Below are 23704 nucleotides of genomic sequence, written 5' to 3'. Positions count from 1 at the left end.
TTGTCCAGCCTTTATTGAGCTCTGATGGTTAAACATGATGATTAGACAGTGTTTTGTTATTGCCTTTTGCCCAATATTGCAAAATAAAGGTGTAACTGTTTTTGCAGTTTGTCTATTATTTTTTTCTACTATTTAAGTCTTTTTTTTTCTAGGAAAAACTATAGGCCCACTCACTTTTTCACTGGCCCGCCCAAAATACAATTTCTGCCTACGCCACTGAACTAAAGTACAGCTTTAGAAAACTTTATATATAAGACACAGAACTATCATGACTACTTTTATTATTTTTTTAAGTTGCATTGTCCCTGTTAAAATGTTATTCATTTTTTAACAAAATAAAAATAAAATCATGCTAATTTGGAAAGGGTTAATTACTAGAACTGTTCATTTCCCTCAGGAGCTGACTCTAAGGAAGAAAGGACTGGAGTGTTTGGTGTCCATTCTCAAGTGTATGGTGGAGTGGAGCAAAGACCAATATGTCAACCCCAATTCGCAGACAAGTCTCGGTAAGGCAAACCATCAGCCTCTGTGGAACAAAACATCAATACTGGCTCATCAACCAGTATGATACCTGCAGAACCTTGTTTAGCCCCTCAATATCCTGATATGCTTTGGAACCAAGCGGTTGCATCACATATTCCAGGTTACGGCTCTGGCTCTTCTAAATTAGTCTCCTCGGAGTGCATTTATGCTGCTTTCCAGAGGCTTCAGGCTTGTGCAGAACCAAATGGATAAACAGTTGCTTTTGAGGACAGTGCACTAGGAGTCCTGTACCTCAAAGAGAGGCAGGAAATGCTATTTGCCGTGATGGCTACACAGACCTTTCATCTTAATCAAACAGGCTTGAGGCTGTTATTCCTCACCGAGGCATGCCCTGACATCAGGGAGGTACTCCCTGAACACTGCAAAGCAGAGCTTCTCGGATGAGCTGGGAACATGCGCCAGGCTAAAGACCCTACCTCTTCAGAGCAAAGGGAATTTAGGTTTAATCAAGCATGGCTTTATTGGGTTTGAGGAGGAGAGGCTCTGATGGACCTAAAGGAAATTTCCCTGTAGCCTCAAGCCCACCTTAGGCTTTCAGATATCAGGCAATCAGAAACCAGAGAGTCTTACTTCTTTTTAAATGACAAAATGACCACTGAAAATCCACTTGAAAATCCACCCCGTGGAACCACTAACAACCACTCAGAACACCTTAGTAACCACTTAGCAACGCCCTAGAAACTACACAAAAAAACTCTTGGAACCACATAGCAATACGCTAACAACCACTCAAAACGCCTTAACAGCCACCTAGCAACACCCTAGAAACCACCCAAAACACGTTTGGAACCCCACAGCAATGCCAACTACTTAGAACACCTTAGTAACCACATAGCAATGCACTAACAACCACTCAATACGCCTTAGCAACCACCAAGCAATGCCCTAGAAACCACCCGAAACACCCATGGAACCACGCAACCACTTAGCAATGCCCTAGAAACTACATTAAAAAAAACTCCCAACCACTCAATACGCCTTAGCTAACAACCTGGCAACGCCCAAACCACCCAAAACCCTTTTGGAACCCCAAAGCAATGTCAACTACTTAGAACAGCTTAGTAACCACTTAGCAACTCCCTAGAAACTACACAAAAAAAAACTCTTGGAACCACATAGCAATGCACTAACAGCCACTCAATACGCCTTAGCAACCACCTAGCAATGATCTAGAAACCACCCAAAACACCCTTGGAACCACATAGCAACGTGCTAACAACCACTCAGACCACCTTAGCAACCACTTAGCAATGTCCTAGAAAATACACAAAAAAACTATTGGAACCACTTGTCAACAACAACTCAATATGCCTTAGCAACAACCTGGCAACGCCCTAGAAACGCCCTTTGTGTTTTATAAATGTAGTAGCCATGGTATTTTAGTGGAAACAATGTTTACAATGACAAATAAAATAAAAAATTGTCTGTAACCTTTCATCTTGACCAAATTGCCAATCTTACATATACAGGCCTTATGTCCTAATTGGCCAGTCCGATTGTAGCATACTTATCTGAGTAACTCTCCAGATGCATTATGTTTGTTTTGGATCCCTAATCAAGACTCTCAGGTTCTTGTATTCTCATCATGCTGGACAATCAATCTTTGTTCTTTTCTCTTAACGGATGCACATCAAAAGGGAGAGCAGGTAACGGCAGTTTGTAGTGACATTTAGAATTGATTGCATTAGCTTTTGTTGCGTAAACTAGACAGTGGTCTCTTAATAGTTCTTTATGTTGTGGCCGTATTAGCTTTTGTATATCATTGTATGTTATTGTTTGAAGCTTAAGACGAACAGGCAAGTATTTCCCAGCTGCTACTGGCTCCTCTGATCTCTTAAAGAGAGGAAACTATGAGAAATGAGGAAGTGACCTGACAGCTCATGTTACAGCGATAGCTACCCGCTAAATCTTTTACAGTGTTTCCAGTGTGTAATTAGACCCTGCAAACTGCAACCATGGCTTCCACATACCCAAACCGTCTGTTTATCTTGCTTGCACCAACTTCAGATCTGTTACTTTGTGTATTCAGGTCACGCTGCTATTCCTCCAGTCCCCATCGTGCTGTTTTTGTGATACGAGTCAGCCGAGGCCAAAGACTTTATTAGAGAAGTGTTGTGTTGGGAAACTCATATAGGGAGCTGAGTCAGAAAAAAGACTCTACACCAACACACATTTCAGCCAACCAGGACTCCAATGAATCATGTTGTCTCTAGTCCTTAGGCTGCAGGGGCTCATGGTGTTTCACAAACCGGGCTCATCATTTTTTTCAGCTTTCTCTGAAATTGCATCTGAATTTAATTTCTCTTCTCTCTCGATCAGGCCAAGAAAAGCCTTTAGAACAGGAAACCAATGAGACAAAGCATCCAGAAACGATTAACCGCTACGGCAGCATAAACTCATTGGACTCCACCGCCTCGTCAGGCATCGGGAGCTACAGCACACAGATGTCTGGGACGGACAACCCTGAGCAGTTTGAGGTCCTCAAGCAACAGAAGGAGATCATAGAGCAAGGCATTGACCTGTAAGCCATTAAGTTGGATTCAAAAGCATGAAATCAATTTATGCACTATCAATGCGGTTAAAATCACTATCAATAGAAATTTGAATGGAAATTTCTTAGTTTACCTATCTATGTCCAGTCCTACTCCTGGAGGGCCACTGTTATCCAATTTTTCCATAGTATGAAAAACATGCAGCTGTCATGCAGAGTTTAGCTCCAACACCAATTAAACTCTCCTAAACCAGCTGATTAAGGTCTTCAGGCATACTTGAAACTTCCAGGCAGGTGAACTAATCTCTGCAGGATGTCGGCCCTCCAAGAGCAAGTTCAGATACCTTAAAGGTGAAGTGTATAAGTTCTGTAGCACTATCAGAGCCAATTGGAATTGTAAAAAGAATTGCTTGCAAACAGGTTTCATAATCACTTCCCTATCTACCAGACAAATGGTACCTCGAACAGTTGAGCCAGTAGTTGAAATGTTGGGTTCAAACAAGCAGTAATCTTAAAGGGTTCATATGGAATCCTGAGGAATCCAATTTCTCTTGATCTTTTGAGATAAAAGGTATACTATGAAATTCTACTGTATCTTTCTGGACTTTTTCCATTGTGAAAATAGAGACTGCGAAAACTTCTCGTTCTGAACTTCTGCAATTTTCACATGTCAGATGGATGAAAATTTAAATTTAAACACGACACATTTACACGTCAATTACACCTATTCAGTGTTTAGAAACTAAAGAATAAAATGTATGAAAGTGTCAGGGTTTTTGTTGTTCCTGGAAGTGTGTAGCACCTACTGCTCAGTACTTTCTTCTGAAGAAACTGTTTCAGTCCATCTATACCATTTTGTTTTATAAATCTGTCATAATGCATTTCAATGTTTTAGTCACAGCATCAAAAACCGCCCATTTAATAGTAGCTATGTTTCCATCCAGAGTTGCGAGTTTAACTTGTGCGTAAAATTGGAATATCGCATAAAACGTGCGAATAAAGCACCGTTTCCATCCAGTGAGCCGAAAAGAACAAAATCATCACTTCCTGATAAACTGCTGTTAAATATTATTTAGAAAAATAGAAGTTACTGCAGTAGGAGAAGCCACTGTATATAATAATTTAATATATAATAAATTACTTGTGCCACAGAGCGCGCAGACAAAACGGAATAAAGTTATCTTGTTTTCGGAGGCGGGAGTCATGTACGACAGTTCTGGAAGGAATTATTATTAAACCACTTTGACGACTTTGCTCAGGCATTTCAGAATTACCAAAACAGCATTTTAGATGCTGTGCAATGAGTTTGGTCCGCTGGTTAGTCCAATTATGTCGTCCCATCGCAAAGTCACGTCTTTTTTGATGCGCATCGAGGAATTTATTCGGTAAATGTGTTTCCATCGTATCGGAATAAACGTTTATCCGACTCAATTGAGCACATACGTTTTTTTATGCACATTTTATAGAATTTATGCGCATCTTTGCGTTTCTATCCAGCGTGGTTTTAAAATGCGCATAAAAATAGGTGGATGGAAACAACAAAACTAAACTCTTTTTGGTGCAAATACCTTTACTAACATCATAACATCAGGGGAAATAATGCATCATGAACCCTTTCATAGACAAAAACACACTGCACACTTTACCTTCAGAACATCCTTACAAAATGAATCTGTTGATCATATCTTAATGTTCTATTTATCACAATGCTTAGGTTCAACAAAAAACCAAAGAGGGGCATTCAGTACCTGCAGGAACAAGGCATGCTGGGAACCACGCCTGAAGATATCGCCCAGTTTTTACACCAAGAGGAAAGACTTGACTCTGTAAGACATTGTTTATCTACAATATTTTCCCTCACCTTGTTTCTTCCATGTATTGTGGCCTAGGTCCAATACATTTTTACATTACAGCAGTATACTGTAATAAAACAGGGCTTTTCTGAAATGTTTCTGAAAAAAAAATTAAGATGCTTAATATTGATGATAAAAAAATAGTGTTGCCAAACTCCCACTTAGAGATGATTTGATCATTCAGTGTGATGAATCGGCAACTCATTTGCCCGTTCATCCGGCCTCAAAAGACTACAGCAGTAATGGGTAAAGAGAGCTCCTTATATCTGCCCTAAAATTAGGGCACTTCAGCCCGAACAGCCCTCAGCCTCCTGAATGACTTGAGATATGTGTGGAATACTTTAATAGAAATTGCATTTCAATGATGCACACTGAATAGATGCTCAATGGTTTCTCCAGTCTGCGGTGTCTGTTAGTGTGGCTTTAGAATATAGCATTGAGCATGTGTTTTTGAGTTATAAAATATGATTTTTCTGCTCTACCTACACAATCAATATGACTCATTGGCCCTTCTGTTTCCAACCTGACAGATCCAGGTAGGAGAGTTTCTCGGAGACAACGATCGCATCAATAAAGAGGTTATGTATGCCTACGTCGACCAAATGGACTTCCAGGGCAAAGATTTCGTGCCAGCACTGCGCACGTTCCTCGAGGGTTTCCGTCTGCCCGGAGAGGCCCAGAAAATTGATCGACTGATGGAGAAATTTGCTGCTAGATATTTAGAATGCAACCAAGGGTGAGTGCAGCGGCCTCCTTCTGTTTCAACAGATTAACCTATATTGCTAATTATGTCGCAAACACTGCACTCAGTCGCTGTTTGTCTCTTTTGTCTCTCTCCTTAGGCAAACGCTGTTCGCCAGCGCAGACACCGCATACGTCCTCGCGTATTCAATCATCATGTTGACTACAGATCTACACAGTCCGCAGGTTAGTGCACCCAGTGCTGATTGTTCACTGAAATCTTCAGCGAATGCAGAATGCATTTTCTTTTCATATCCGAGTCTATGAATGTTAATGTGAACGTCGGAGCTGGAAACGGCTGTTTGGCATTCAATCTTGATATGCGAGCAGAATAGTTAAATCTAGGGTGATGGATGTTTCTGAAACGCAACTGATCTGTTGTTTCCTTTATCTTGGCACAGGTGAAGAATAAAATGACGAAAGAGCAATACATCAAGATGAACCGAGGTATCAATGACAGTAAAGATTTACCGGAGGAGTATCTCTCAGCCATTTATGATGAAATCGCAGGGAAAAAAATATCTATGAAGGAGACGAAGGAAATACATATCAAGTCAAATAAGCAAAGTGAGTATTTGGCATACCGATTTGAATCCTGTGCATAAAAAAGCTTTTTGCTTGATGTGGTCATGGCAGTCCTTTTAATTATTGTACGATAATGAGTTTGAGACTGTACATAAGTGGTTTTCAACCAGGGGACCAGGGCCCACTAGGGGTCCTCAACTAAATTGGGGGCATCGAGATGACTTTAAATGATTTAAAACAAGCTAAAACAACAACAAATCTGGATATTTCTTAGTTTCTGGCAATTTTTTTTATAATGAGTATAGATATTTTTTTATAATTATTCAATTAGTAATCATTATAGTTATTATTAATTTTTATTATGTTTCATTTTAATTTTTTATAATTATTAACCATAATAATAATAAAACAAAACAAATAAATAAATAACATGAAATATTAGGCATGCGTGATTATATCGGCCACCATATCAGTATAGGCCGATATATGCTCATTTTTAATGTTATCGTTATCAAAATTTTGCCAATATATTAAAGCTGATAAATAATGGATTTTTCCTTCAGCTGAGACACTTCAGATGCGCTCTGTTCGCCATGGTGGTTTTGAATTGCTTTAAATATGATTGGAATCACTTCAAAAAAGGAAAATACAGTTAAGTGCTACAAGTCTGTCATGTCAGCTACATAAAATTATAATGAGAAAATTATAATTGTGTGCTTGGGGCGTGGCTTTTAATGGTGAGGCTTTTGTTTTTGTAATCAGGCTCTCAAAAATGATATAAAAATTTGGATTTAGATTAATCGGCCAGTATATCGGTTATCGGCTTTCAAAAGTAAATAATTATCGGTTATCGTATCGGCCAAAATGTTCATATCGATGCATCCCTAGAATTATTATTATTATTGTTAAAATTCAAGCTATTGGACTTCCGAGAGAACAAATAAACATTTATGTTCTGCTGTCTCTGTAGAGGCATAAGGAGTATTCTGATATTTTGAGGTGAGGTTTGTGTTAACTGATGGTGCTTTTGCTGTTGTCTCTGGATCAGGTGTGGCCAGTGAGAAGCAGAGGAGGCTCCTGTATAATGTTGAGATGGAGCAAATGGCAAAGACAGCCAAGGCTCTGATGGAGGCTGTGAGCCACGTTCAGGCGCCCTTCACCAGCGCCACCCACCTCGAGCACGTCAGACCAATGTTTAAGGTATTCTGTCCATGCGCATACATGTTTAAGGTATTCTGTGCATGTACTTCCACGTACATTCTGTCTGGATGCAAATACCCATCCCATATTATCTTGATCTCTCATAGCTGGCCTGGACACCCTTTCTGGCTGCGTTCAGCGTGGGTCTGCAAGACTGTGATGACACTGAGGTGGCATCTTTGTGTCTTGAGGGAATCCGCTGTGCTATCAGGATAGCTTGCATCTTCAGCATTCAGGTAATTTCACACATTGCATTAACCGTGGAGAGGTCATTTACCGAAGCCAAGAAAGGCCTAGCGTTTGCTTGCATTGCGCTTCAAGTCTCTGTCTGAATAAGTGACTTTAAAAACTTCAGTCATCTTTGGCTGGAATGATCGACTGCTTAAAGGAATAGTTGACCCAAAAATGAAAACTGAAATCATTTATTAGTCTTTGTGTCGTTCCAAACAAATATATTTTGAGGAATGCGTATGTTGCTCTTTTCCATACAATTACAATGAATGAGGATTAGAGCTGTAAAGCTTCAAAAAGGATGCAAAAACTTTATAAAAGTGGTTCATATGACTACATTCGGTAGCTTTCAGTAAGAAAGAGACCAAACAGAAACCCTCCGAAAGGTTTTTGTTCTCTGTTGATTTTTTCCAGTTGGAGCGAGACGCGTACGTTCAGGCTCTGGCCCGCTTCACGTTGCTGACGGCCAGCTCGGGCATCACTGAGATGAAGCAGAAGAACATCGACACCATCAAGACCCTCATTACAGTGGCACACACGGATGGAAATTACCTAGGAAACTCCTGGCATGAGGTGAGCACTGCCAAACCCAGCTCTTTGATTGGCCTGCATGTTTCCTATGTGATGTGATTGGCAGATTTTGTCAGGTATCATCATATTCTGTATGTGCGCTGCAGATCCTGAAGTGCATTAGTCAGCTGGAGTTGGCCCAGCTCATCGGGACAGGAGTGAAGGCTCGGTACATATCAGGAACCGTACGGGGGAAGGAAGGCTTCATCACCAGCACCAAGGAACAGACGTCTGACGAGTACCTGGGCTTGGGTCAGTCAATCACACTTCACACAAGCAGCAAACATATAATTATTATAATTGTTTGTTGACAAAGACTTTTTTATAAAGTAAGGGGGAAAAAAGCACAGTATAATAATTAAATACTTTTAAGATGATATATGGAAAAATTGTATATGTTTAAATTAATAGCTAAATGTTTAGAAATATATTAATATTTTTTTCATTTTATTTCAAATTTTGGTCTTAAAGTGAAAATGTAGGGTTTTTTTCCGTCGATAACAGATATTGACATATTGACATGAATGACATATTTAAATGTTTTAAAATAGCAGGAATGTAACTCTACACCCTTACCTTATTTAGTATACACGGTTCAATGAATATGCAAATTAGCCACGCCTCCACTCACTCACACCAGCTCAGAGATTCACTCGTTGACGATCACACGTTTACGTGATTGGTTACAAGGTAGTTTGTGACGTCAGAAACACCAGCGATTTCAAACCGCGATTTGTGGTTCACTGCAGTTTTAAGGAGAAAATACTCAGCAATGGTGTTGACTTATGAATTTACACATGGTTTGTCTTAAAGCATATTAAAAATACCACATAGACATAAGCAACATTAAAAACTTGATTTTCACCACAGGGCGACATTAAATGTTTAACATATGTTTAAATTAATAGCTAAATGTTTTGTCATTTGTCAGATTTTTTTTAATTTAGTTAATGTTTAGTCTGTAAAGTAAAGCGAGTGTGATATTGAATATGATTTGACAAAATATTGACTGAATTTAAAGGCCATTTTTGTCAAAACACAAAAACTGTGACATTGAAAACAAGCACCATCTGCATTGCAGCTTTTCCATTTGCAATTGCATCATCACAAACGTTTTATCTAAAGATAAAATGTGATCCATTAAGATTGCTTTATTATAATCCAGCATAATTATCCAGCAGTGTGAAATTAAGTTGGTACTTGTATAAATAATCCAACTGTGGTTTTTCTCACAATAGGAGGGAACGTTGATCGCAAACAGATCGCAAGCATTCAGGAGTCTATCGGGGAGACCAGCTCGCAAAGTGTGGTGGTCGCTGTGGACCGGTATGATGGTTATCGTTAATTCTAATGAACCTCATAATGTTACAAACACTAATATGTTCCTGGAATGTTGTTAACGCTCATATTCTTCTCTGCAGGATATTCACAGGCTCTACCAGACTTGATGGAAATGCCATCGGTAAGTACAAGACTTCACATTTACAGTTGACATGTTTATTTAAATCTTACACAACCGTTCAGAAGTTTGTGATCGGTAAGATTTTTTAAATGTTTTTGTCTCTTATGCTCATCAAGACTGCAATTTATTGTGTATATTGCATTCAAGCTGTATTTTATTAGTATTTGTTTCTGGGATTTGAACCCACGACCTTGGCGTTGCAAGCGCCACACTACCTTCAGTTCTGAGAAGATTAAAGTGTTGTGTTGTGTACCTTGCTGTGTCTTGCAGTGGACTTTGTCCGATGGCTGTGTGCTGTATCGATGGACGAATTGGCCTCCCCTACACACCCTCGAATGTTCAGTCTGCAGAAGATCGTGGAGATTTCGTACTACAACATGGGTCGTATCAGGCTGCAGTGGTCCAGGATATGGGAGGTTATAGGGGATCATTTCAATAAGGTGAGTTCAAAGCAGCCACCAAATCAACGCTGGAAGGAAATCGGTCCATGAAGTGTGTGTGTCTTGGAGGCTTTGTACGATATCAGAGAAATCTAATGACGCTTTTAAATTTCACTCTGCCTGTGGGAGGGCATATCTAATAGATTGAAGAAGAGCTGAAAATGAAAACACAGCACTCTCTTTGCTTTAACGTTCCCCCGTCTCTTTCGCTCTCTGTTTTGACACAGGTCGGCTGTAATCCCAATGAGGATGTTGCTATTTTCGCTGTGGACTCTTTGAGGCAGCTATCCATGAAATTTTTGGAGAAGGGAGAGTTGGCCAATTTCAGGTTCCAGAAGGATTTCCTCAGGCCGTTTGAGCACATAATGAAAAAGAACAGGTGAGCGTTTCTATTTACACTGCAGTTAAAGTGAAATATCATTCAACGCAGGTCAGACCTTCTTCATATGTAGAGAGTGTCAGTTGAATAACCAAACAAATTGTAATGAATTAATTGCATGGTTTGTCGAACAACTGTGCAAGTCTTGCCTTAAGACGGGTTCAAGGCTCAAGGCTTGTTTTGAGTGTAGCTGTTTTTTCTCTCCGGTGGATATACTGCTTCTAAATGTCATCTTCTGAAGGGCTCTGTGCTGGATTCAGGAGACTGGAGTGCCTGATCTTCATCATGTCATTTTCAGTGCCTTGTTTACATATATAAAATGTTCTCCTTTTAAGGAAAACATTTTTGATCTTTCAGAAAATGTATTGTAGACATAAACAAAAGGTTTTGTTTATTAACCCTGTTACATTACATAGTTCTTTCTTTAACATCCGTGGTGTATTGAACCATTGAGAATAACTAAAAGGTAAAATGCCTGCATTTTTCAATCAAGTGACTTTAGCTCCATAGTGTAACATTTTCAAAGACAAACTATTTTTCTGAAAACTTGGCACTGCCTTAAAACTCATGGAAAATATTTGTTTTTATTATTTATAAAAAAGTGTTTTAAATAAATGCAATAAAATAATATATAATTTTAGTTATGCTCAAGTCTATAATATTCAGAAATATTAGAAAATACTTCAAACATTAAAATAGTGGAAAATTACGAAATGTTTATAAAACGATTTTTATATTCAGCAATACTCTATTAAAATGTCTCTTTTAAGCATTGGCAGCTCATTTAGTTAATCAGTTTGTTATGATCTATTCAATAAAATAATTGCTATTTTTAGGAATATTTTGAATTAGAATTTTTTATTTTAAATTTAAATTTTTGTAATTTTGTTATTTGATTTTTTAATTTGTATTAGTTTTTTCAGCATTATTTTTTGTCAGTTTTAGTACTTCAACTAGAAATGTTGCATTAGAAAATAACTGAAATAAAAGTTATGTACAAATTTTTCATCTAATTATTATATTTATTATATATAGACTATTTTATTTCAGCTGTATTTCAATACATATTTTACTTTTAGTTAACAATAAAAACACTGGTTATGAACAATACATTTACATTTATTCACTGTCATCACTCAGTATTTAAATTTAAAAAAAATTTTTTAATTGAAATTAAATTAAATTGAATTTTGTAGTGAAAAATATTTAGTTAAATACTGCTGTTTTTAAATTCAGTTATGCAAAGTATTTCATTTGTTTTATTTTGTGTACATTTATATTTCCAAATATGATGCTTCCACCTTCACTGAATTCCTCATTGCGCCAAAGTAGTGTAACCAACTATTTGAAAATGTAGCTAGACGGCATTTTAAAGGAACACGCCGACTTTTTGGGACTTTAGCTTATTCACCGTATCCCCCAAAGTTAGACAAGTCCATACATACCCTTTTCATCTCCATGCATACCGTAACTCTGTCTGACACACCCATCCCTAGCCTAGCTTAGCACAAAGACTGGAGGTAAACGGCTCCAGCTAGCATACTGCTCCCAATAAGTGGCAGTGCTTCGCCTTTCGAGAATATAGTTCCCAGTATGTAAACGGTTAGAAGATGGCTGTGTCTCATGTGACCTTGTTATTTGTACACACTGTGACTATACAAATCACATGTAAATAGGAAAATGTTGGCGTTATTTTGTCACTTATTGGGAGCAGTATGCTAGCTGGAGCCGTTTACCTCCGGTCTTTGTGCTAAGCTAGGCTAGCGGTGGGTGCGTCAGACAGAGTTACGGCACGCACGGAGATGAAAAGGGTATGTTTGGTCTTATCTAACTCTGGGGGATACGGTGAATAAGCTAAAGTCCCAAAAAGTCGACGTGTTCCTTTAAATTATAAGCAGCCTGGCAATCTTCACTTTCAAAGTAGCTTCTCCATCACTGGAAAGAAGCGAAGAAGAGAAAGATATATTAGCTCATATGGACCCTGCATACTCATTAAGTTTTGTGAGTGAACACACACACACACACACACACACACACACACACACACACACACACACACACACACACACACACACATACACATACACATACACATACACACACACACACACACACACACACACACACACACACACACACACACACACAGTGTCAAAATCCATCATGACTAAACTCCATGACCGATGGAGATAAATGAACTTGTCTACACACGTTTGTCCCTGCAGAATGAGATGAAGAGAGCGAGTGTGTGCATGTTTTCCTGCTTTATTTACATGCTTCTTCTCCATCTACAGATCTCCTACCATTAGAGACATGGTGGTCCGCTGCATAGCCCAGATGGTCAACTCTCAGGCTGGGAATATTAGATCAGGGTGGAAGAACATCTTCTCCGTGTTTCATCTCGCTGCCTCCGATCAGGATGAGAGCATAGTGGAGCTGGCCTTCCAGACAACTGGACACATCGTCAGTAAGTGCCTCTATGGAGATCAAGGATACTCTCATTTAGGATACAAGATAGGAATAAATAATTAAGAGCCTTTTTAATACACTGGGGTTCAATAGTCTCTTTTCACCTCGCAGCGAATGTATTTGAGAAGCATTTCCCAGCAACCATCGACTCCTTCCAGGACGCTGTCAAATGTCTGTCTGAGTTCGCCTGCAATGCTTCTTTCCCCGACACCAGCATGGAGGCCATCCGTCTCATCCGCCACTGCGCTAAATACGTCTCCGACCGACCTCAGGTCAGTGATAACGAGTGCGCGCTCCATAACTCTGAATTATAATCTGACCCCGGGTCAGGCTTTCCACAGACATCCTCTAAATGGATTACACTTAAGGAGACCACAAGGCACTTTTAATGAGGAAACTCTCATTACCAGATGCCTTAATGAGCAAAACCTAAGGCCTTTAGTAAGTGGATGGAAAATGTAAGCAATCTGTTTTCTTCTTTTCATGAAGGGTGATTGCGTTATGAGCTGTGTTTGTGCCTGTTAAGTGCTTTAGTCCTGTGGTGTTTCTAAAGTGAAGATTAGTGAAGGCAACCCACAAGTAGACCTCTACCTCATTTTACCAAGGGTTGCCAGATTGGGGCAAAAAATCTTTTGATCTGTAAATGCAGCTTATAGTCAAGCGGCATGTGTGTTCAGGCGTGTATCAAAGCAAATGTGGCTCTGCGAGTAAACTGCTTATGTTTTGTGTCGGCAGGCATTTAAAGACTGCACCAGTGACGATATGAACGTCGCTCCGGAGGACCGTGTCTGGGTTAGAGGCTGGTTCCCAATCCTCTTTGAGCTGTCATGCATCATAAACAGGTGTAAGCTGGACGTCCGGACCAGGTCAGTGCCAGACCCACAATACAGCCAACAGATTTTTTTAGGATTCTTTGATGAATATAAAGTTCAGAAGAATATCATTTTCCACACAAATATTAATCGGCACTGTTTTTTTTTTTTACATAGACAATAATTAAGAAATATTGATTGAGAATCAAATCAACATATTAGAATGATTTCTGAAGGATCATGTAATGATCATGTAATTTATTTATTTACATTATTTTAATATAAAATTTGAAAAGAGTTATAATAATGTTTTCAGTGTCTGTTTTGAAATGTTCTTGTTATGACATGTAGAGTATTGTCAATCTTTTTTTCCCCCTCCTGACAGTACATTTTTGTTTTGTTTGTCAGGGGTCTGACAGTGATGTTTGAGGTGATGAAGACGTACGGTCACACCTACGAGAAACACTGGTGGCAGGATCTGTTCCGCATTGTGTTCAGGATCTTTGACAACATGAAGCTTCCTGAGCAACAGACTGAGGCAAGTCAACGTCAGCAATGAAATCTGCCCTAGAATAAAATAAGATTTTAGGACGTGTCACCAGCACAGATATTGCTTGGACAGGGACTCTCTCTGGCATTAATATAATAATATGGTACCACTGCATTATCTTCCTATCAGCATGGAAAACCAGCATGGCTAATGTTCTGTTTTGTGTTCTGTTTTTAGAAAGCGGAGTGGATGACCACCACCTGTAATCATGCACTTTATGCTATCTGTGACGTTTTCACACAGTACTTTGAATCTCTGAGTGATGTTCTGTTAGATGATATCCTCTCTCAGCTCTACTGGTGTGTGCAACAAGGTCAGTGTACAGTACCAGCAATAGACAAGGTACAATTGCAGTACATTTACAGTGACACTGCTGAGAAAACAACACGCATTGTGCAAAATACTGAAGACTAGGAGATTCATGTATGGACAGTTCACGTAAATTCTGACTTCAGGTCATGATTTCACTTGCATATCTCTCCTCACAGATAATGAGCAATTAGCGAGATCAGGCACTAATTGCCTTGAAAACGTGGTCATCCTCAACGGTGAGAAGTTTAACCCTGAGACCTGGGACAAGACGTGCAACTGCATGCTAGACATCTTCAAAACCACCATCCCACACATGTGAGTGTTTCAGAAATTCGAATGGGTCATTTTACAAAACGAATGCCATTTATGTCCCTAGTATAAATGTGTTAAGACTTTTAACAAGGAATTTCTTTTTTCTAATATCAATTTTTTCATTCTCCTTAAATATACATCCTGTTACCATCATATTTTTAAGTAATGAATTTAAGTATCAGTAACAATTAGCTTGAAACATCAACCTGTAACCATGATTTTGTACAGTAATCAACTGATTTTTAAATACTCAATATTTGTACAAATATCTACATTAAATGATCTTTATAATAAACATCTTTTGTTTGATTTACAACTATGAATTTGGACAGTAAACAACTGATTATTAAACACTAATTAAATTATATTTCTAATAAACATCTTGTAGCTAAAATAACTGTAAAACAGTCACCCCTGTTACTATGGTTTTGTATAGTAAACTACTGATTATTAAATACTTGATATTTGTAAAAAATATCTGCATTAAATTCTCTTTGTAAGAAACATATTACATTTACTGTAAAACAGTCAACCTTGTTAGTGTGATTTTTGAATAGGAAACTACTGATTATTAAATAATGAATATGCTTTAGAAATATCTGCAATCAATTCTAATAAACATATTTTACTACCTTACATGCACAGCATTTAATGTCAAATAAAACTGTGAAACTTTCAGCCGTTACCATCAAACCCTGTTCCCTTTTGAAGGCATAAGTATATAAAACATTTTTTTTAATGTATTTTAGCTTGACATGGCAAACCTAGGCATTATTATATCCTAACATAAATTGACATTTATTCATTTAGCTTGAGATGGCACAGTGCAATTTATTAGCACTTTAAAACACTACATTTGTCTGACAGAATGTTAGCAAACAGAAAAACTGAATACCTGCTGTATAGCATGACCCTTTTAACTCATCTATTTGTTGATTACAGGCTGTTGACGTGGAGACCGGCTGGTACAGAGGGAGATCACGTGACTCAGCTGGACTCTGATAAACAGCTGGTATGCAAATGGATTTCCAGACTGTGCTAAATGTGGAAGTGTTCAAGGGTCATCACAACCAGATGCTCTTCTAGCACTGTGCTGTACGAGTTCCTATAATGTTTAATATTAATAAGCACTTATCTGGTGCTTACAGGACTCCATTTCCCAGAAGTCAGTGGATATTCAGACTCGGGCAGATGACCAGCAGTCTGTGAACAGTATGGAGAAGGCTTTGGCTGACAACCGCAGACAGAGTCAGTTCAGTGTTGCTTTAGGCACGTATCATGGTGGCCAACCATATTGATTTATTAATTTTTTTTAAGTAAAAGATTTGAAACTCAACCATGAAATTGTTGTATATTGATAATTGTAAATTTTAGCACTCATTATACAACAGTAAAGCCACAAATGACCAGTTAGAATCAAGTAATCCAGAGATCCATGTAATCATTTTTTCATAACAGTGTTGTTTTTAGTCCTGGTTTTAGCCTGATTTCATAATAGACCCAAAACACATTGAAACATATCAGCTGGTCAGCTATTAATTTTGTGCTTCCATATGTGACCTCCCCAGAAGCCCAGGAACAGAGGCTGTTTGCGGCTCTGCTCATAAAGTGTGTGGTCCAGCTGGAGCTCATTCAGACCATAGACAACATTGTGTTCTTTCCTGCAACCAGTAAGAAGGAGGATGCTGAAAACTTGGCAGCAGCACAGGTATCAGCTCAGGATCTTTACAAACTCTTATTATGAATAAATCTGCCTTTATATATATATATATTTGTATTAAAAAAAAAAAAAAAAAAGGGCTACTTTTTTTTGAGAGTTTAGAAAGCGAAATGGGAATTCAATCAAATTGCCAGATTGTGTCACCCACATCAGTATTATTCTTATAATATTATAGTATTAATTAGTCTACCATAGTATTTATTCATATTTAGATTTTTTTTTATATATATATTTTCAGTTTTTTTAATAATTGTATTTTTTAAGTTTTAGTCATTTATGTGCTTTTGCCATTTTTTTTTTACTATATATTCTATGCAGCTATCATTTATATTTATTTTTACATTTTTAGTTTCAGTCATTTTAGTACTTCTACTTATTTCAGTTAGTTGCCAAAGCAACATTTCTAATTTTCATTTATAGTGTTTAAAAAATTCTAGCTCTATTTTAATGACCAAAAACATTTTTTATTGTTTTAGTTAACAATACCAACACTGGCCCATGAGCACAGCTAATAAAAAAAAAATAAAAAAAAATTGTATGTATGTTTTACATGTATGTTTGTATGTAAGTAAAGTATGTTTTACTTTATTTATTATAAGAAAAGTTCTGGGGGAAAAAGTGGAAATAAAAATAATTATAAGTATTATTTTATTAATGATAAAATAATAATTGTCTGAAAACCCCTATGCAAAGCTACAACTGTTCATTGACTTGAACTTATTATCTGATTTATGAAGATTTTGTCTTCTGTACATGATGTGTATGAAGTTCTACAGTCTAAATGAAGTGTGTTTTCCTGCAGAGAGATGCTTTGGATGCCGATGTACATGTAGATACTCAGGACCAGGGAATGTATCGCTACCTGACCTCAGAACAGCTCTTTAAACTGCTCGACTGTCTGCTGGAGTCTCATCGCTTCGCCAAGGCCTTTAACTCCAGTAATGAACAGAGAACCGCACTGTGGAAGGCTGGTCAGTACTACTGATTTATTTGTTGTTAGAATCTTGAGATGCAATAAATATATCCATTTTTATGAGTTGATTTCTCTACATCTACAAAAGCCGCCACATCGCTTACAGGCCACGTCGTATCAAGTCCTCCGTTATCAGATAGAGCTACCCGTGTGGCCTAATGGAAAGTCTTTGTCACGTCTGGCTCGATTTCTTCTCCCGTCCCACATTAAAAGAGCTCATTGTGTCTCCGTGTGTGTGTGTGATCAGGTTTCAAAGGGAAGTCGAAGCCCAATCTGCTGAAACAGGAGACCAGCAGCCTGGCGTGTGGCTTGCGTATCCTCTTCCGCATGTACACGGACGAGAGCAGGCAGGACGCCTGGGAGGAGGTGCAGAGGAGACTGCTCAAGTAAGACATCACTGTCACGATCGTGACTGGAACCGCTGTGCTCTCAGGCCCTGTGGCCATGGAAATATTACTCGACTAATTATATGCTCATAGCTTCAACTGTCTTTTGTACACGGTACAGTTCACATCTTCCCTGTCTCTATTTTAGCTTAGGGACGGCTTTTGATATTTTAATAATAGACTGCCACTATAACAGAGATGTTGAAATGTTTTCAGTGTGTGTATCAGTTCTTCGTTGTCTTTGAACATTTTCATCACAAAACCGTGATTATATTGATAATCGTGAAAATTTTGGTCACTATGATCGTGATATGAAATTGTTATACCGTTTCATCTGTAATGAAATGCAACCATTAGTGAAACAAGATTTTCAAGACTATTCCAATACAAGTAGAATTTTCTTAAAGATAATATCCAATAGGATCCTACTGGATAAACTGTAAGGCTTGATGATATGATCCAGAGATTGTCCTGCATGAACCCAGCATATATAAGACTTTAAAAGTGCAGTAATTGATTTCTGAAAAACACTGTTGTTAGTGGATTGGACCGAGCACCACAACAAACGTGTAGCCAATCAGAAATCTAAAAAGACTGTAGAAAGAGAGATGGCTGAGAGACATTACAATTTCACTGGAAAAAGAAGGGTTATGATCAGGCAAGAGCTTTAGGACCCGCGTTAATATTTGAAAAGCTTTCCAGCGCTGGAGAGACCTAAGCGGGAAGGCCTGAAAACGGATGTCGAGATTGAGTTGTTTCTGTTTCATGGTTTTGAGAGTGTGCTGCTGGCGACTAACAATGAACTCTTGCTTATATATATTTTTTTGTGCATCCTTGTCGTTCGTTTGTCATCTTTGCTTTATTTTTCTCGAAGCATAATTTTGCTTTGCTTCTGCTATGATAAAAGAGACGCTCTTAATGCGCGTGTTTGTGCATTTTGGGGGCGGAGCAATGAAAGGGAGGGGTGTGTTTGTTTGGGTTGATATCAGATATCAACAATCTTCAACAACGATTTTGAGAAATCACTTACTGCACCTTTAATTGTTGAGTCCTCCAGTGTTCAATCTAAAAAATCTAAAGTTAATCTAAAAACACTTGGAGTTCAGAAGGTCAGTGCATTAATAGCCATTCTTCGTTCTAATTTGTTCATTTTTATGATGGACAAAGGTCATTCTGCCTTATATTCCCTGAAGTGAGTGTGTGGGATGGCTTCAGTGAATTGGCATTGGTTCTCTGGCTTGAATCCAACAGAGAGAAACCATTTCATGCACCATTAGGGCAGTGTTTTGTTAGATTAGTTGGGTAAGAAACATTAGTGGTAGCAAATTAAGTTTCACTGAGCTCTAATTTGACTCTGAGTCTCAGACCTGTGTCCTTCCATTCAGCATGACTCTCAGACTACACTGCTAATAGGGTTCAGTCATGAGAAAGAGGACAGGTCAGACTCTGACTTCCATGTCTGCAGGAAGACTCTAATCATTCGCGGTGTTCACCGAACCCAGCGGCCCAGTGAGAGAGCGTGAAGACAGGCTTAACCAGGCCAAAGGGGATTTAGGTGAGATTAGGTCATGATGACTGAAGGAAGCTGCAGGGCTGATGAGGGGTTATATAAGACAATGAAGGGGAGGAGCCTATCAGAGGTCACCAAGCCTACATTCAAGACGTTTTTGGTTTATGTGGAATATTTCTTTATTTATAAATCTCTCTTTGTATTTGTCAGCGTGTGCAGTGACGCTGTGGCTTACTTCCTGACGCTGACGTCTGAGAGCCACCGTGAGGCCTGGACTAACCTACTGCTGCTCTTCCTTACCAAAGTGCTCAAGATCAGCGACGACAGGGTGAGTGGCGGATCCACAGAATCCTGCAGTCCAGCTTTTCCCAACTGGGGGTTTACGATCCTCTAGTGGGGCATGATGGAACTGCAGTCCATGATATTTAAAATGATAATTTATACATTTTTAAAACAAATGCAACATTTAAACTTTTATATTTTAACATGAATAATTCCGGTCCTAGTTTCTGGTCAATTGAGCATTCAAGTATGCGTAATAGCATTAAATAGAAAGTTTTGGTTACAGTTTTATATTAGTGATGTTGTTACAGTGTAATTACACAAATAAGTAGTGAGTAATATTAATCAACTACATGTATTTACTATAGGGTTAGGATTTGGTTTAGAGTTAGCTTTTTGTAATTATGCATAATTTACTATAAAGCACTATAGTAAAGTACATGTTACGTGTAAATAAAATAGTGTTACCAAAGTTTTTAATAAATATTGTGATTTTTTTTTTTTTATATACTGTATGTATAATACAAGATAATAAATTTGTAAGGTTCAGTTTAAATAAATTAATAATTCAGCAAGGGGCTCATTAAATTGATCAAATATGTCAGTTAAGACTTTTATAATGTTACAAAAAATTATATATATAAAAAAAAAAACGCTGTTCTTTTGAACTTTCTATTCTGAAAAGCATTCTGAAAAAAGTATTAATGTTTCCACAAAAATGTTAAGCAGCAATATTTGTTGAGCCTCAAATCACCATATTAGAATGATTTCTGAAGGATCATGTGACACGGAAGACTGGAGTAATGATGCTGAAAATTCAGCTTTGACATCACAGGAATAAATTACATTTTAAAAAATATTATGAAAATACGAAACAGTTATTTTAAATAATTGTAATATTATTTCACAATATTGCAGTTTTTTACTGTATTTTTGATTAAATAAATGCAGCCTTGGTGAGCAGAAGAAACTTACCAACTTATTTCAATTATTTAGTGAATTTAAAATGGTAGTCCATATAGCAGGAGCTGGATCTGGTTTAAATCCTAAATCAAACTAATTCATTTCATTCACATCATTAATGCTCAGTCATTTTTAATCTCGCTCAATTAGAGTACTAACGTCAATACCGCAGGTTTGTGTTGATACATAACCAATTATAAGAGAACACCTGGCGCTAATCATCAACGATTAAGAAAAAGTAATGTAATTCAAGTATTCTTGTTCTCTTTCCAGTTCAAGGCCCACGTGTCCCGATACTACCCTCTGCTTTGTGAGATCATGCAGTTCGACCTGATCCCGGAGCTGAGGGCCGTCCTGCGCAAGTTCTTCCTGCGCATCGGATTGGTGTTCCAGATCACCCAGAGTTTGGAAACAGATCAGCCTCCCAACGACGCCTAGAAGCAGCAGCAGTGCCTGTCCCTGAACGCCACAGACGTCTGAAACACTGCAGGACACGATCATCTGATCTCCTCTAACCAATGAAAAGATGGACTACGTCAGATACGATGGTACTAAAATCAACCCCCCCGCCTACCCTTTCAGGATCTGCTCTGGACAAACAGCCAATAGCAGAACAGGAACAGTCTCCCACCCACCGGACAAATGACCAGGCCTTGTACAATAGGATCAAATTATGTAGAACATCATGAAGATGCTGAATATCACTACTACTATATAAATTGCTTGACCTTTGAGATCCTCAGAAGGTCCAGATATATTTCAAAACAGTGTCTTGGCATTATATTAAAAGCTGTTTGAAGAATGACGGAAGGGTTGCATATCAAGCAATGTGATGTGATGTTTCTCAAGTAATTCAGATTTTTTTTTTCCTTTTCTTTTTTTGTTGCATTTGCACCGCTAATGGCTAACATTAGCATAAATAACTCCGAAGAAACTAGTTGTACAGAATTCCAGCTTTGTAATATAATCTCACAACACTAGATTTTGTTTTCTGTATCTTTTGTTTGTTCGTTGGTTTGTTTCTCGGAAATTTTGCTGCACTTGTTTTCTTGATCAAAATGCACTGGAGATTTTTACTTTTGTGATAAATTATTGAACTATGCCATCTTTCCCTCCATAACTGTCCAGCTAGAGATTTCTAATACGATACAAAATGATTAGTTCGATTTACTCCATTTTATATACGCTGACACTTTTTTAATTAAACACAGAGGGCAACTGAGATCCTTTGAAAGGAAAAAAACTGGAACTTGAAAATTGAGGGTGACTTACGTGTGAGCTGCATCTGAATCACTGGTTTGTATCCCTATTTGAAGTTTGGCTTCACTCTACATGTACAAATTTTTAAAAAAGTTAATATATTTAAAATCTTCTCTTCGGTTTTGGGGGTGGGATGTATTGTATAGAAATTAATGATAGCTGCGCTTTAAAACTGTTGATGGAATAAGGATCTGAAGCATTCCTGACTAGTGGGGGTAAACTGTAATGGTACAGCCCTGTAAAGTTTTCTATATGGAATAAAATGATCTGTACAACTCTATACGAAACTGGTCTTCATCACACATTCTAATCAGGTCATAGGTCAAGAAAGATTTGGAACTTTGTGCATTTGCCTTGATGAATGTGGAATAATTTTAGGGCAGGTTTTTTTTTAACAACCTTTACAGGCCCACCAGGGACTACCAATATAAAAAGCCAGAGCTTTTCATACAATTTAAATTGAGTTCTATGCACTGAATGAAATAATCTCCGTTTAAAATAAATGTATAAATAAAAGTAGTAAATATACACACTATCATTCAAAATATGGTCACAGTAAGATTTTTTTTTAAAGAAAAAAAAATTGCTACTTCTATTCAGGATCAAAACGCATTGTTGAAAACAACCTTTTTCTACATCGATGAAATGTTTGAGTAATGATGCTGAAAATGTTTTACCATCACAGTTGTAAATTACATTTTAAGATGTATTAAAATAGAAAATAGTTGTGTAATAGAATATTGATCGAATAAATGCAGCATTGGTGAGAATAAGACTTTAAAGAAAAAAAAAATTCTTACCAAACTTTTTAACGGTATTGTGTTAAAAGTATTTTTAAAGTAAATATTTATACGATTTAACGATGTGCTTTCCTAGAGAAATCCACGGACATTGAATGACTTTCCTAAAGTAATGTCAGGGCAAGTGTTGTTCACTAACTCTTTTAGTGACGTCTTTCTGCGGTTGAAACTAACTGAGTGATATATTTAATTTTGGCAAGTTGTACAGTTTCTCTCACCATTCCATTTCGAGCAAAAATTTGAGATGAAAAGAAAGATGATCGGTTCGCGCTCGCTTTACTTGCAGAACTAAGTTAACATTATGTCCGATTAAAGAGCGATATTTACCGTTTGAATTTGCCATTTTGAAAGCGAGGTGTACTATCACAAATAACAAATTAAACTGTGACTTTTTTTGCTATAATCTCATTTCTCCACAAACGACGCATTGTGAGCCGTTTGAAAATGACGGAATGATTCCAGCATGTATTTCACAATAGTCAAGAAATAAAGGCTGGACTACACTATTTTTAAAGTCACCATTAAATCAAAATAGACAGTTCCTTTTTGTAATGGAATATTCCAGTATTTGTGCTTCTTAATTCACTGTGCCCTCAGTAATCAAAATAATTTCCACTCCCTCTTGCAGTCTACAGACATCTCTTTGCTGATGACGTGTTTACTGGTATGAGGGCGGGGCAACCTGTCACTCACATGATGTCATAGCAATAGCAAACCACAACCATCCAATGAAATAATGGAAAAAATCAAGTCTACATTTTGTCTTGTTCGAGAAGCCATTTCACTCAAGATATGCGTCATGAGAAAAGAAAAGACAAATCGCAACATCCGTTTCATGACGACTAAGACAATTTTATGTTTGCGGACATCTGGTTGAAAACCCTAGTTTAACCCTAGCCACAGATGTCACTTGGAATAAG

General features: G+C 37.8%; 1 protein-coding gene across 4 annotated transcripts in view; it reads left to right on the top strand.

The window, feature by feature from the left end:
• The window catches only part of arfgef1 (ADP-ribosylation factor guanine nucleotide-exchange factor 1 (brefeldin A-inhibited)), a 62626-nt gene extending 40362 nt beyond the window's left edge, over nt 1-22264 (top strand). For 2 of the 4 annotated variants that reach the window (XM_082183858.1, XM_082183861.1), the window contains 27 exons: nt 398-506; nt 2863-3064; nt 4749-4860; nt 5418-5623; nt 5730-5814; nt 6030-6195; nt 7202-7353; nt 7461-7589; nt 7999-8157; nt 8262-8406; nt 9393-9480; nt 9576-9616; nt 9887-10056; nt 10284-10435; nt 12730-12902; nt 13016-13176; nt 13640-13770; nt 14125-14254; nt 14444-14579; nt 14755-14893; nt 15833-15902; nt 16039-16159; nt 16459-16598; nt 17413-17581; nt 17831-17969; nt 19690-19807; nt 20998-22264. In XM_082183858.1, coding sequence (XP_082039984.1) covers nt 398-506; nt 2863-3064; nt 4749-4860; nt 5418-5623; nt 5730-5814; nt 6030-6195; nt 7202-7353; nt 7461-7589; nt 7999-8157; nt 8262-8406; nt 9393-9480; nt 9576-9616; nt 9887-10056; nt 10284-10435; nt 12730-12902; nt 13016-13176; nt 13640-13770; nt 14125-14254; nt 14444-14579; nt 14755-14893; nt 15833-15902; nt 16039-16159; nt 16459-16598; nt 17413-17581; nt 17831-17969; nt 19690-19807; nt 20998-21162 — 3708 coding nt within the window. In that variant the 3' untranslated portion in view covers nt 21163-22264. The remainder of the gene's footprint in view (nt 1-397; nt 507-2862; nt 3065-4748; nt 4861-5417; nt 5624-5729; nt 5815-6029; nt 6196-7201; nt 7354-7460; nt 7590-7998; nt 8158-8261; nt 8407-9392; nt 9481-9575; nt 9617-9886; nt 10057-10283; nt 10436-12729; nt 12903-13015; nt 13177-13639; nt 13771-14124; nt 14255-14443; nt 14580-14754; nt 14894-15832; nt 15903-16038; nt 16160-16458; nt 16599-17412; nt 17582-17830; nt 17970-19689; nt 19808-20997) is intronic. The other 2 variants (XM_082183860.1, XM_082183859.1) reach the window with 2 other exon arrangements.
• Nucleotides 22265-23704: the final 1440 nt, after the last annotated feature.

The sequence above is a fragment of the Leuciscus leuciscus genome, assembly GCF_965113295.1.
Source record: "Leuciscus leuciscus genome assembly, chromosome: 11".
In the NCBI taxonomy this organism is placed as follows: domain Eukaryota; kingdom Metazoa; phylum Chordata; class Actinopteri; order Cypriniformes; family Leuciscidae; genus Leuciscus; species Leuciscus leuciscus.
The sequence above is the reverse complement of the archived record's forward strand: the minus strand, read 5'-3'. Positions and strand labels throughout refer to the sequence as shown.